Below are 14,829 nucleotides of genomic sequence, written 5' to 3' on the forward strand. Positions count from 1 at the left end.
ACTTCTTTGTTCTAATTATTATCTTTATTTTGTCAAGTTTCCCTCTACTTATTACCACTATCACTATTTTTTTTTTTTTTTTTTTTTTTTTTTTTTTTTTTTTTTTTTGCGCATCAACAGCTGAGGTCATTAGCGCCCGGAGCTTTTTCCAGTGCACTGCCGGCCTCCGGACAGTGTTCTCTCGTTACAGACAACACTGTCCATCACCGGACAGTGAGCTGTAAGAAGTTCCTAGGAAGAGAAAATCTAAGGGTCAGCAGCTGGATTCGAACCCGGGACCTCCGCGTGGGAGTCCAGTATGCTAACCTCATAGCTAATCCCTTCCCTCACTATCACTATTACTATTATTATTGATATTATTGTTGTTAATGTTATTATTATCATTATATAATTATTATATTGTTATTTAAACTGTAAGCAGTAGTCCTATTCTTTTCTTTTCAGTTAAAATTTTTATTTATTTATTTGTGTATATATTTAAAAAGGAAATGTAATTTTAGTTTTATTTATTTATTTTTTTTTGTTTTACTGTGTATATATTGTATATATTAATTTGGCAGCAACTCAGAAGAGAAATTTTAGTTCATTAAATTTATGTATATACTTTTTGTTGTCCTTAAGGGACTAATGTCCCAGGACATTAATAAACGTATTTCTTTCTTTCTCTACCTCTCTCAAAGACACACAACACATAACCACCCACACAGGAGGGGGGGAATTATTCTACAATCTGTAGTTTTATAAAAATATGCATGCAAGTTAGTGGTTAATGTTTACAATATTCTACAATAAAATGTTCTTGGGATGAGTTCAAGAGAAACTGTTTTGATGTTAAACTGAAAGAAAGTATTAAACACTTAAAAATGATTACCAAATCAAGCAATTAGTTTCTATTACTTTTGATCACTACATTTTATTAAATTTGTGGACTAACAATGAATAATTTATTTAAGTGAATACAATAATTAATAAACAGCATCAAAAGGCAGGCAACAAACTTCTGAGAGAGAACCTCTTTTCTAAAAAGAAACCGTTACAAAGAAAATCTAGCTTTACAAGAAGCCATAGTATTTAAAACTAATACTGTTTGCTGGCCGCCTGTCCTAACATATAATAAAACGTTGATCTAATCTCGTGCATAAATATAGGGATATCTATCTTATTATTGATATTCTGAAATAAAAAAAATAAAGAATAGAGAGAAATTCACACCTAATTGGATGATAAGTTAATTAAAGGTTAATAAAAGTAAATATTCATTATATTGTACAAATACATACGTACCCTCTCCTAAATAGCAAGGAGCGTCAAGTTAACATAATTTTTATTTTAAACATGTTTTTTAATTTTTTTATTTTGTGTATCACTTTCATAATCATCAAACGGGCAGTTCAAAAACAAAAACAAAATCTAACTTTACTAAACAATTTCATTCAACTTTTACTTCTATAGCATAATGCGCACTTTGAACTAATCATGAAATTACTGTGGCTAAGTAAAAAAAGAAGAATTCGACATTATGCCAGTCATCGCTAGCTTTTTCAGCAAGTTAGCTGGTAGAAACAACCTGTTGAGTGTGTCGAAAAATGTTAAAAGCTAAGGATGAGAGAAAAAAAAGGAACTTGCAGTAGTGCTTGGATGATGAAAAATCTATTTCTGCCTATTGTCTATTGAAAAAAAAAAAAATTAAAATTTCAGTGGCAGTGATTATTAAGTTTCAAAACCTTCTAATATCACAAAAAAAACAACTAACTTGAACCTCTTTCTACAAAATTTTACAACTAATTAAACCTAATTTTGTTACTTCATAAAAAAAAAAAAAAATTGAACTCACCAGCTCCAAGTCTGTTGGCAGGATTTCTCTTAAACAAGACTCGAAGCAATGACTGTGCTTCCATGGAAAGATGTTGAGGCATGCCCAGTTTGGCTTTAAGTATTTGAGTCATAGTTTCTTTTCTGTTAGCTCCTTGGAAAGGTAAAGCACCAGTTAGCATCTCGAACTGTAAACATAAATTTGAACAATCACTTAAAAAGTAAAAAAAAAAAAAGTGGGGAAAACTTGATAAAACATTTTGGATTGATTGGCTCTTTAGTCTACTCTCTTCAGTACGCTGATAGAAATTGCTGGAGTACTTAGAGAGAGTATTCTATGGGAAGTTGCTGATCTTGGCGACAAGTGATTGGGTCACCGTCCACAAGCTTACTGATAAGGTCTCAATTAAGTTAGCCTGCGGATGTACTATTTACTTTTAATAGCTCAAATATGAATGAATGAGATTTCTGTTTCAAACTCAAAAAACACTGTTACAGGGAGTTCGAATATTAGATAATACTTAGGATAGAAGATTTGCGAGGAAACTGTAACTGTTATAGTTTCTGTAACTCAACCAACCCGCATAGCCACGCCCTGAAGAGGACAATATATTTGTCGAAACGTTGGCAAAGAGACGAGTTGTTTTATTTGAGCGATTCCTCGCAAATCTTCCATCCTAAGTTTAACAATTTACGGTCACGAAACCAATATATTCATATTAGATAATACCAGTGATATTCCAGTATTACAATTCAAAACAAATAAATGAATAAATAAAGATCGAGTAAATCTTGAAATATTTCATTTTTACTCAATACTACTAATAAGCCAATAAACAATAAATAACCAATTGGTTACCATGAGCACTCCAAAAGACCACCAATCTGCAGCAAAAGTATGTCCCTTTCTGGTAACAACTTCTGGCGCCATATATTCTACAGTCCCGCAGAATGAATAAGCCTTTTGATCCTCTACTGGTTGTTTGCTTAATCCAAAATCTGTTAGCGATATGTGCCCCTCTTCGTCCAGAAGAATGCTAGAAGTAATTGTTATATACGATTTATTTATTTTTTTTAAAGAACTTTAAAAATTAAGTACTATAATTCTTGAGTTGAACCAAAACAATCGATTTTCTATCTTTCTCTCTACTTAATTAAAATATTTTCTGGAAGTTGAGCGATCTGACCTAATCTCTGTCAGCTGGTTAAAAAAAAGAGTCACTTTAATATGAGCAGTACTTTTTCCATTTTTAGCCAATTTTCTTTTTTTAAAAGAATAAAATTAAGAATGATAAAACTGCAAAGTACTTGGAACAAACGTCGCCCTCCTCCGTAGCCTTCAAGAAGAATGTCACTGGCTTAGGTTCTACCAACGAACTCCTTTTTCCAGTGGTGAGGGCTTATCAATAAATCAATAAATACTTTATCTTTCCTCTTTAAAATTTTAAAAGACTGATCAACTTCCAGATTTCACCTCAATATACACAGAATGTAACGTATAATACCACAGAAAAGTAGATTTACAATCTAAATTACTAGCATCAAGAAATCCATACTTCCACGACTCATTTTCCAAAAATAGAAGAAATTCCCAATTTTAACTGTGGTAAAACTAAACCTGAAACCCTCTTCTGTTTTCAATAGGGTTTACATAGGTGACCGTATTGATTAAAAGAAATGAGGAAAGAGCTGCTAAAAGGCTTTTGTCACCTGAAATCAGCCTAATGGCAAGTCTTAGGTGGAAACCGTACATTCCTCAATACCTAATACTTAACAGCGTTAATTTTTCTTTTAGGTTTTAAATTTTTTTTTTTTGACGAAATTGTAATAACTGCAGAATGTAAATGTTTATTATCTGTTTAGAAAAAAATTGAACTTGAAAGAAATGTAAATACTAATTATCATTTGAAAAATAATAAAGTTGACAGGGTATACAATTTTATAGCCCTAGAACAGCATTTCTTCTTATACTTGAAATATCCTAGTAAAATTTTAAAGGGTTTCTATTAAAACAGATGGTGAAAATTAATTAAGTTTGAAAAGAAGAAGGATGTCTGATTCCGCTTGGTCACCTACTGACAAAACCTGTAACTCCTTAAACTTAAGGCACCCTATTATTGCTGAAATATTTTATTACTGGTATAACTGCTTACTTTTCAGGTTTAAGATCTCTGTAGATGATTCCTAAGCTGTGCAGATGATTTAATGCCAGCGCAAGTTCGGCCAAGTAGAATTTTACATCTTCCTCGGTGAACATAAGCTACAAAAATAATAAATTAAAATGAAAAGAAAGAAATTTTCAAAATGGTTACAATGAAATAAAAGAAGAAGAAGAATCGCAAAACAGTCTACAGTGAAGTCCCCATAATGATAAAATGGTCAAAGAGTAAGAATATTGGTGTATAAAATAAATGGTCGATAAAAACCCACAAAACAAAATGTAATAGCTCTTGTAACCTACCTCTTTGGATAGCCTAGAGAAAAGATCACCACCCCTCAGAAAATCCAATATAAGGTAGAGTTTTCCTTCAGTTTGAAAAGCATAATGAAGACGTACTATAAACGGATGTCTTACATCAACTAAGATATTTCTTTCCATTTTAGTTCTCATTCTATCTCTTACTGTAAAGAAAGAAACAAACAAACATGTTTTAAAAGGATGTTATCTCTCAGCTTATTTTTATCTTATTTTTATTAAAGACAATTTATTTTTCATTTGATATAATTCAATATCAACTATAAGGATTGGATTTCTGCGTTCAACATCTAAATTGAGAGGAAATATTTTAATCTGCATTGTTGACTTGAAGAAATTGGAGACGAGAGGTAGTTGGTGAGATTCAAGTAACAGCGATAGAAGTAATAAGAAGAAAAGCGGTACAGTAGCATCGTTCGCTCCCTCCGTAAGTACAGTAGGTCCCTTAACCGCGAGATCTCGCTCGTACTGGAAAATAGTTAAGAAAAGGAAAAAAATAAGAATAATTATTGTAATAACTGATTGTTACAGCAGAAAAGAGGAAGGTACCAAATAAAAATAGTGAACCTACGTAGCAGACAAGAGGTTTTATTTTCTAAGCCTTAGGATCTGGGAAACCCTAGTGGCGAAGAGGAATTAATGAAATAATGGAACGAAAATAATTCTGCGGCAGATATCACGCGCAGCTTAGATCGGTAAATAACTACATTGATTTTTTGTTTCAACATATTTTCGGAGACAGAGGCATTCTGCCTAGAAAGATGGCATGCGAAAACCTTAATGGGCAGGTTCACTCTAGAGAAAAAGTAATCAGGATACCTGTAGGCAGTGCAACCATGTCACCGAAAGCCTGCAACAACAAAAGATGGATATTCGATGCTGTATACAAATGAGTATTTACAAAGATGTGATATCACAAAGATGGATCACTTGGCGATGAGAGCAACGTACGGCTACAATTATTGATAGCACTTCTCATCAAAGGTATAACCGTTATGGAACCGTGAAATTCGCTCCCAAATAATCACAAAAGAGCTGTAATATGGTATCATTTATTTATTTATTTTTTGCTAAATACCGTAAATCTAAGATTGTGCAATCTAGCTACTTTTTCGTCATATTTTTTTTTTTTTACAGAGCAAGGATTCTGACATAATTAAAACCCTTAATAGACCATTTGTCAACCGTTTTTCATGTTAGCATTCCAGTACATAAAGAGACACTTCTAAATCCTTAACCAGAATGACAAACGGACCAAATGAAGAGAAGATGTCCCAACTTGGATGCATCTTTGTTTCCCTGAAGGCAACAAAAATTAAGGTAGTGAACTGTTTAAAGAGATTTACTAAGGAAAATAAAATTATCTACCTTTTAGCGTAGCCTTTTTTAGTACTTTCATGGCGTAGAGGGTGCCACTGTCAGCCCCAACTATCTTCCGCACAAGAAAAACCTGTCAAAAACACACAATAAGTTTTAAAAGTTCAGTATAAAAACAAACGAAATCTATTATTTCAGATAGTGCGACGCTAATACAAACGAATAAGTAAATTATAATTTGGCTAGGTAATAAAACTTTCATTAAATATTGTGTCTGACAGAAAGATCATAGACAGGTTATTGCTAGTTATCACTAGATATCTCAGGTTGTGTTCAAACCAGTGCTCAGTATCTCAGGTTTTCAAACACAGAACACGGTATCTCAAGAGGTATCTTGAGTTTCTCTGAACTAACTAGTTCATTTCATTTCATCCATTAATTAAATTAACTGCTTGCACTAAAGTCTATACAATTCTGGGAGTTAGTCTTTATTTTGAAAGAATCTCTATTGTTGCCAAAAGAAGAACCATTATCCACTTTATTTTTGCTTAAATCTTTATATCTGACGCCTTAACCTCTAAAACAATTTCTTATTAATACACATTGTATGTGTTCCCTAAATGTGTTTAGGTAATCAAATCAAACAGGATCTTGGTCAGGATTGTTATGAAGACTATAAGTGTTAAGAATAAGGAGCAGGTCTTGTACTGGACACTCGTTTTGCAGAAAGATTGTCTGATGTCTTGAAGCTAAAGTTAGAGCCGCGGCCTCCACCTCATTTCCAATTATTTCCTGATTTTCCACCTACCTAATTTTTTCCACCATGAAAAGGTTCCTTCCAAGGTGCAACACTAAAAGTCTCTGTTTCTTTCTTTTTCTTTTAAATTTCTCTCACACTTCAAAAGAGGAAATGTAACGATCATTAAAATATTTAGAAAACGGAAGGCATTGCGTGGGTTTCCTGCAGATATTTATAATTTCAATTTGTGTTTAGGTAACTCCAGGGTTCTTAATAATAATGGTCTTAATCAAAATTATCCTAGCGGGCGTATCACTATGATTTTCGGTAGTTTACAACTTATTAGTTTTGTTTGGAACTCTTTCCGTACATTTTAAGGGCAAAAATGGTAACTTTAATGAAAAATCTGCCTTTTAAAAACTATCATTTGCAGAAAGTGAAACTAATTGCTGCGCTTTTCATTTAGAATAACCTAACTGAAAACTAGCATGATCAATAGTGACGGAAGGTCAGCAATATCTTCCAGGCACTTCCTATGATTGAAAAGCTCGAATGAAAATTGAATACAATGAAATACCTAACATGCCACTACTCCGTAGAGTATCAATGGATTGCAACTAAATTTCATGTATTTGATATCTATTTTATCTAGTGGTACGCATGTGCAATGAAGAAGAGACTCACCTGTTTACCTGAAGGACGTGTGAGGGAAGTCCCCTGTCAAGGTCCCACTAACGTTTAGCTATCACAAAGAGTGACAATCTTCTATCCAACTCTATATATGTTAACTAACTCATACCTTCACGTTCTGACAAGTATGTAACATTTCTAGCGCATAATGGCTCTTGTAATGTGATGTAACTATACTCGTACGTTCAAGCATTTACAATTCTTCTGGGCATGGACAGTTGAATAGTCCAACCATTTTTTCTGTACATCTAAGTTCAGTAACACTTACTTTTTAATCAAACATTTTATACAAATTTTGTAAATACATTCAAAGGGAGTAATTTCAATTAAAAATTTGTTTTTATATTTCTTACTAAAAACATAAAGAGGTAAACTCAGCCCTGAGCATTCTGATGGTTATAATTTGTCCTTGTTTCCAAAATATCAGGTAGTTATCTAGCAAATCAAAGATTTTCTTTTGGCAAATGTTTTATAGAGGTAATGGTTACCACTCCGAAGGTGAATGGTTCCTTTTTGATTCCAGTCGACTCTAATCTTAATCTCCCCCATAACTGAAGCACTGTTTTCAAAAATTCTTCCAATCTGCCAATCGGAAAAGGTTAAGGAATTCACGTCCTTGAATCGCTAAGTGCGGTAGTGATGCTTCTTATTTCACAATTTTTGACAACCTATTCTTGCAGTTGTGTTAAACATTCACAATAAAAAAAAAAAAAAGCTGTTCAAGTAAGACTCTCCAATAACGCGATTGCGGGTAAAAATGAGGCCAAAAGATTTATATTCACCCGTTCCAGCTCGTTCTAAGATTGGTTACTTTATAGCTTTTGGTAAAAATGAGAACAACACTGCTCTACTCAAAGATAACAGATACCATCCTATAGGCTATTAAGAGATCTAGGGCACACCCTGGGTTATCTTCGCAAAAAAAAAAAAAAGTCTGCCCTAGATGGTAGAATTCATCTGGGCTATATTAACAATGGTGCTCATATAAATGTTTTAAATAATAGATCTTTGGGTAAATATCAAAAATTCAATTATAACCGCAAGTATTAGAATGCAGCATAGAACATGGCCAATTCTTGACTACCAGGGACGTGGATTTATGGTTTTTGTACGGAATTTTATTTTGCCCTTTTTTTAAAAAATATATCAATCACGAATTGGGCCAGGTACAAAGGAATGTTACTCACTATTTATATTTTACTCAAAATTCAGATAAAGTACGAGGATAAATAATGTATTCTCCGAGTAAATTCAGGTCCTCAAGAGAGGCTCTCTCTGCTCGAGAGAAGTATTAGAATAACTTCTTGAAAAAGATATTTTTAACTCCATAGTTATTTTCGTGCATTATATAATTTTCCTTTTTTTTTTGTTGAAATTACGAACTGTTATCAATTCTATTTCAATTCTTACTATTGTCAGATGAACCGCGAGTGGCTCTTTTAGAATTACCGTTGATATTCCATGGTCTCTATTTTGCTTGCTAAATACGTTTTAAAGCATTACTATTGGAACCTAATTGGACGGTGGCTTTAGCCACCCTAACTGGCGAATGGCCTATTAATTGGAGTTTAACCAATCAGCTTTCAATTTAATAATTATTGCAATTGTTACTTTATATTAAGGGTAGGAAGTAATTAAACTATGCCATTAACGGGGTGTGCACAAGTTTGAATTATATTTATCAATGATAATTGGAGAGAAAGCTTTGGTTCTAACCAATGGATTTCATGAAAGCAAAAGGAATAAATACTGAAATTACAAAGAAGTAAAACTATTGGGCAAAGTGCTCCAATTGTAGATGATGCACTCCTCCTCTCTCAAAAAAAAAAAAATAAATAAATAAAAATATATATATATATATAGCCGAGCTTATATACGTAAGTACCTGAATATGAAGCATGAAGTCTGATAACATGTAATATAACACGAATTATTGTAAACAATCTTGAATCAATGATTCATTGACCTCGCTTTTAAGCAATTATCAGACTATCTATTACTAAGACGTTCACAGTTGTGACAAATTTTCTTTACTCGGCATTACTTAGTAAGGAAATTTAACAAAATGAAAATTACCCTTTTGTTATTCACACCTTGATGAGCCTTGCTCAGAAAATCCTTGAACAAACATTATGGGGGTGAACTTGAAACAAAGGCAATAAGTCTTTGTGTAAGTCAGTAGGTCTTTGTTCATAGGTTCATACACATACGCATATAAAACACATACAAATAGAACATATATATTTATACATTCTAAAAAAAAAATATTTATTTAAAAATTACTCTAAAATCACGATTCTGAATTTCAAGTTCTTTGCCCAATTTTTTTGGAATTAAAAAGGCTACTCACAGAATTTTTTCACTGCTATCATTAGAAAACAGTCAACAGATTAAAGGAATATTTTACCAATACTTCAATTTTGAAACTCCTTTGAAGCACATTAATTAATCTTAAACAAATTTTGCATTTTTATTACTTTTTTATCTACTTAAGCAAATGTTGAGAGTAGCACTTGAACATTCCTTTTGACTCAGATCACCCAGTAAATATAATAAAGCTCAGTTTAAAAGATACAGAATGGTAACAGAGGAAAGTAAATCTAAATTCGAAAAGAATCTTTATCAGACTTTACTGGCTAAAAGTATCAAGGAAAGTCAAAGCTCAAATGGTTTCTAAGCAACTTATGGCAATTTAATTTCATTAAGTGTACAATAATGAGCTTCATCGCAAAGCTTTAAACTCCTGGCGCCCATAACTCAATCCGAGCAATTTGCTTCCACTAACTTCATCAATTCAACAAAGAGCCCGTTTTAAATCTCCTACTGGAGCGCTCCAATTTCTATGGCCTTTTAACTTTACACACTTATTCCCGGCCAAACTTATTATCCTAACCCATTATTGTCTGAATGTGGCTCAGTAAATGTACAGTTTTCTGACTAGCAGAGAAAGGAGGTTTGTTTCTTGAGACTTAATGATGAAGTCTAATTTAAAATCAGTGTAAACAATTACCTAAGTTTCAAATTCACGAGAAGTTTTGTTAAACTACTCCCAAAGGTTTCCAAAATAAAAGAACACCCTCAAATCTTTAAAAATAACTGAGATTTTTAATCTGAAATGGGATATCACACTAAATAATTCTACTTTTCTTCATTGTCGCTTCACCATCTTTCTTTTCTTTATCAGCTTTAATTCTGCCGATTAGTCAAAATCATATACAGATATTAAATGTTCTTCAAATTATCTAAAAGTGATATTCACCCTGATTATCTGTGACTGAGAACGGATGTAATAAGGAATATACCTTCCAAGATAAATCTTCCTTAAGATACATACTACTTCTTTTAGCCCTTAATAGAGCCTCAAATAAGTTTATCCATCAGATGTAGATGTAAACATCAAAAGACTGAATGGAAAAGATAAGACAATAAGAGGTTGAATGGACAGATGTACGACCAGTTACACACAACACTAGGAAAACACAAAAAGGAAAATCCGTCTCTACAAAAAATAAAAAGAACACTAAATAGAGTAGAAGTTCACCAAGTAAACTTACTTTTCCGAAAGAGCCTTGGCCCAGCACTTTGAGAAGTTCAAACTGGGTAGGATCGGCCCTATCGTGTCCTTCTTTAACAACATCTTTAAGTTCATATTCATGTTCCAAACTGCCACCGGTGCTCCCTCCTCCTGGACATGCTTTTTCATCCTGCAACACATAATTAGTTCATATTAAAAACATTTTATAGTATTCTACCCAATAAAATTGCACTAATATTTATTTCAACTATTTAATAATTATTATGTATTTGAATAAGTAAGTATATGACTTATGAGGTGATGGTAAAGGTATGTAAATCTATTTTAAAAGATTAAAGTGTTGAATGAAGAATTCAGATGCTATCATAGTTAACATGTTTCTTGACAGAGCGTCAGTGAAACGGAACAGAAGTATCTGTGAGGAAGATTGCATTACGTCTTATCAGCAATCTACATCGCTGATCAGCTGTACAGGACAAGAATGATAAAGTAGCAAGTAGAGGTTTTACAAACACAAATTTCATGAACTGTTCCGAAAAAACAAAGTAGCTATCAAAGTTTTTAAAACATTCATCAACTTTAAGATGTAATGGTATCCTTACCCTAAGTGCGTAACTCGAATTCGTCATACCAGCTTTTCTAAACTCACCTGAAGTCAAGGTCTTCCACAGATCTTTTTGAAGACAGTAATGCTCTAAGTTGATTTTATTAGGTCTTAGCGTCATTAGTTACATTAAACTACCGTTCACACTATTTCACGAAAAATGTTCTGTAAGCAAGAGTAACCTCCTTTTGTAAAATAGAATGCGATTATGGAGATTTAAAAAACTTTATAACAGTGATTTAGCCTTGTCCATTCAATGGTAAAATGATTTGTATAAAAAATACTTGAATTAGGCTAATGAGAACCATTTATACAATATGTTTTACATACTGTATGTATAAATGTAAAGAAAATTCTAAGGGTATAATTTGTAAATGAGGTCTCTTTCACTGCTCTAGAAGTCGCTAGAAATTCAAAGTAAAGGGAAGTAACGAGGTGTATTTGTTGATAACATGGAGACAAGTAATATATAGTGAGGAGACGAATAAGGCGACTCTGGTAAACCTCTCTCATCTTCATCTTATATTCTAGGAGTGTCTCCCCTCGCATGGTACGTATATCTAACGACAACAAACAACAAAACGGAGATTGGTCCTCTGTAGACAAAATGGTGTGTTGCCAGTGGCGACCAAACCGGGCATAGCACAACCACAGCTAAGACACATAGCCTTCTGATATGGAACTATATGTACAAGGAGATTCCTCTAAGAGAACAGCTCAGACTGTGGCGAATATCCACATCCAGCAAAAGAGAGAGAGAGAGAGAGGAGAAGTAGCTTGAGGAGAGAACCATATTCTCTCTCAAGGCCATCCTTACAAAAGAGTAAAACGCTATCTGAAGTCCAATACAAACAAATCCACATCGTACTTGATGTACCTCCCCCTATGGTATCAGACACTATAAAGGGACTCTACTCCTTTTATGTCCTATTTTGCTTCTTTTCCTCTCCTAATGCCAGAAAAATATGCCACTTCTTTAAGTGTCTCCAAATTAACTCTTTCTCTAATTACTTAATTCTAGAATATAAGTAAATCAAATAGGATAATATTTTAATGAGCATTCGTATTACAGCTAGAAAATAGTTACTGATAAATAGAGAGGCGAAATAGAATAGAGAATAGTAATAATAAAAAGAAAACTAACTAGAATTCTGCAAAAAAATATATCAAATATCCACTCTGACCATTCACTGATTTTCCGACTTCAGGATTTGGTAGATACATACTTTCAGACAAACATGCCGACAAATAAAGAGATCTTCAAACGTTTATTTGTGTGCAAAATATATTACCGGAATCTCCGTTCATTTCTTGACGACGTTGAATGGATTTACCCAGTATTCCTTTACGACCTTCTCATAAAATATTCCTTTAACTTTATATTTATTTATATTTTTTTAATTATTTAAAGCGCGTCAAGATCTGACGTCCGCCTGGAGCTTTTTTTCAATGCACTCCCGGCCTCTGGACAGTTTTCTCTCGTTACAAACAATACTCTCCATCACCGGAATGTGAGAAGATTCCAGAAAGAGAAAATCTAAGGGGCCAGCAGCTGGATTTGAACCCCGGGAACTCCACGTTGGAATCCAGTATTCGCTAACCCCTCAGCAAATTTTTTCACTATTTTGTATTGAATTACGAACAACTAGAATTTATGTCACGAAATAACAAGTGCAATGTTTAGATGGAGCGGGTGAATGTTATGAAAACAGTCCAGGTGTAGGGTAGCATTTAATGATTGAGATTAGTCATTTAATCTCATGAAGTATAAAAGTTTAGAGCATAACGGCTGATCTACGTATGATGGAGTTGATGAAGTATAATGTTCTGCGGCAGTTATGTCCATTACTTAAAAATTAAAATATAACATCATTTTAACCAGGGTAATTGTTATTTTCTCTTACTAGGAAGTATTTTAATCAAAAATATAATATTATAAATTAGTTTGTCACCAGAAAAACACGTTTTCTCAGGTCCCCAAGTCAGAAAAATTAATGTACCAACTACTTCACTGTACGGTTCTATGTGGGGAAAATAAGGGGTTGCTCTAATTTCAATTTACCAGGTTGAAACAACATCTACAAGAAATGAGTTAAACTTTTAGAAAATAGAGAAAATATTGTTTAATTTTTAATAATGGATGTGGGTTTGTCTTTAATAAGCTGCAATGTGGCATAGCTTTCAAGATAATGTTGCCTCAGGATGAATATAAGGCTTACCTAAGTTTGATACTCTCTAAAGAAGTAAGGGGAAATCATTTCTCGCCATTCCGTTTATAAAGCTAGAAGATAATAATAAGAGAACGTCAGGAATATCAATTCTAACATCATTCAATTACTTTTTCCAAGAACTGAGGTAGGTATAGTTATATCATATTTCGAAAAAAATTAAAACTTTCTTATGAGAGACTGGATTCACTGTGAAAAACTTATCACATATTTTATAAGAATGATGTTTCTTTCATTTTGACAATGAGTAAGGCTCCTATCTTATAAAAGAAGAACTTTTGGGTGTCAAGTTTGGAATTCACGCACAAACCAACATAAAGTTTTCCTAGACTTTAAGCAATTCAAGTTAGACTTCCCTCATTAACAATTGAATTCTGGGCAACAAACAATACTCAGGGGTTCTCCGATCCTAAGAATAAAGCTTGCTTAAATCAACCACATTTAATCGACCATAGAATCATCAAAGTATGATGGGAAAATAGATCCGTAGAAATCCCTGAACTACACCTTTAGCTAAAGATAGATGAGTGAGCATATACATTGACGGAATTCGTAAACCCCAGGATTGCAAGATGATTTCATCGGCTCTTAATCATCTCTTCCTTAAACCTGAAGACGAAATTTATATCTGTGTCATTAATAGTTTGAAACTCAATACTAAATTACCAACTATCCTTTCTCTTCTACGTTAAATACTTCATCAACGATAACTTTTTTAGAAAGAATAATCTTACAGTCTCACAAGATGAATCTGAAAATGAAACATTCAGGGTCTCATACTTGCCGCTTAAAATCGTCTCAGGCAATAAGAAGAAAAAAAATATGTAAAATAGAAATAGTTGTTAGCTTCTTTTTCTTGTGAATGCAAAAATGGTGGCAAGGTAATTGTAATGGAAACTAAAGTGGGAGTCTGAAGTACAGACTCAGGCTACAAGAAAGCGCTAACAAGTGGTTTGGAGAACCATATCCATGAATACCATTGTTTTCAATTTCTGTTCTGAACAACTGAAAGAGAAGGTAATTCAAGATTAAGATGAGATGAAGGGGCCAGGTCTAAGAGAAAATCTGAGGTCCAACATACTGCAACACTCCCAACACACCCCAATGTTAGTTCAACATTAAAAACGGTGATTAGAGCTCCTTATACTGCAACGAGCCATGAACAGTGAGGTAGTAAAAAATAATAATAGCTAAATATAATAAGCAAAAAAAAAATATGAGAACCGTTTAACAATGAAACGTAACGTTTTCAAAATAAAACTGCCTCATTCAAAGTTTAACAGCCACGTGATAATAAAATAATGGCAACCATTAAACGGCAAAAACAGCGTGTAACTACCTCATTAAACGCCAATTCTGTAAAAGTATCACCATTTTCAAGTAGAGGGGGAGAAAAAAACACAAGAGATCTTATGTACATAATTCGTT

At 33.2% G+C, this 14,829-nt stretch overlaps 1 protein-coding gene across 1 annotated transcript in view; it reads right to left on the reverse strand.

Annotated features, from left to right (window-relative positions):
• LOC141454118 (uncharacterized) overlaps positions 1-14,829 on the reverse strand; it is a 164,822-nt gene that overhangs the window by 12,023 nt on the left and 137,970 nt on the right. Inside the window, exons 25-30 of the mRNA XM_074127987.1 lie at positions 10,589-10,738; positions 5,657-5,738; positions 4,274-4,434; positions 3,966-4,072; positions 2,672-2,849; positions 1,835-2,000 (exon numbers count right to left, since the gene is read on the reverse strand). Of these exons, the coding sequence (XP_073984088.1) occupies positions 1,835-2,000; positions 2,672-2,849; positions 3,966-4,072; positions 4,274-4,434; positions 5,657-5,738; positions 10,589-10,738 (844 nt within the window). The remainder of the gene's footprint in view (positions 1-1,834; positions 2,001-2,671; positions 2,850-3,965; positions 4,073-4,273; positions 4,435-5,656; positions 5,739-10,588; positions 10,739-14,829) is intronic.

The sequence above is a fragment of the Rhodnius prolixus genome, unplaced genomic scaffold, assembly GCF_049639745.1.
Source record: "Rhodnius prolixus isolate KJV_2025 unplaced genomic scaffold, Rpr scaffold_1, whole genome shotgun sequence".
Taxonomy (NCBI): Eukaryota; Metazoa; Arthropoda; class Insecta; order Hemiptera; family Reduviidae; genus Rhodnius; species Rhodnius prolixus.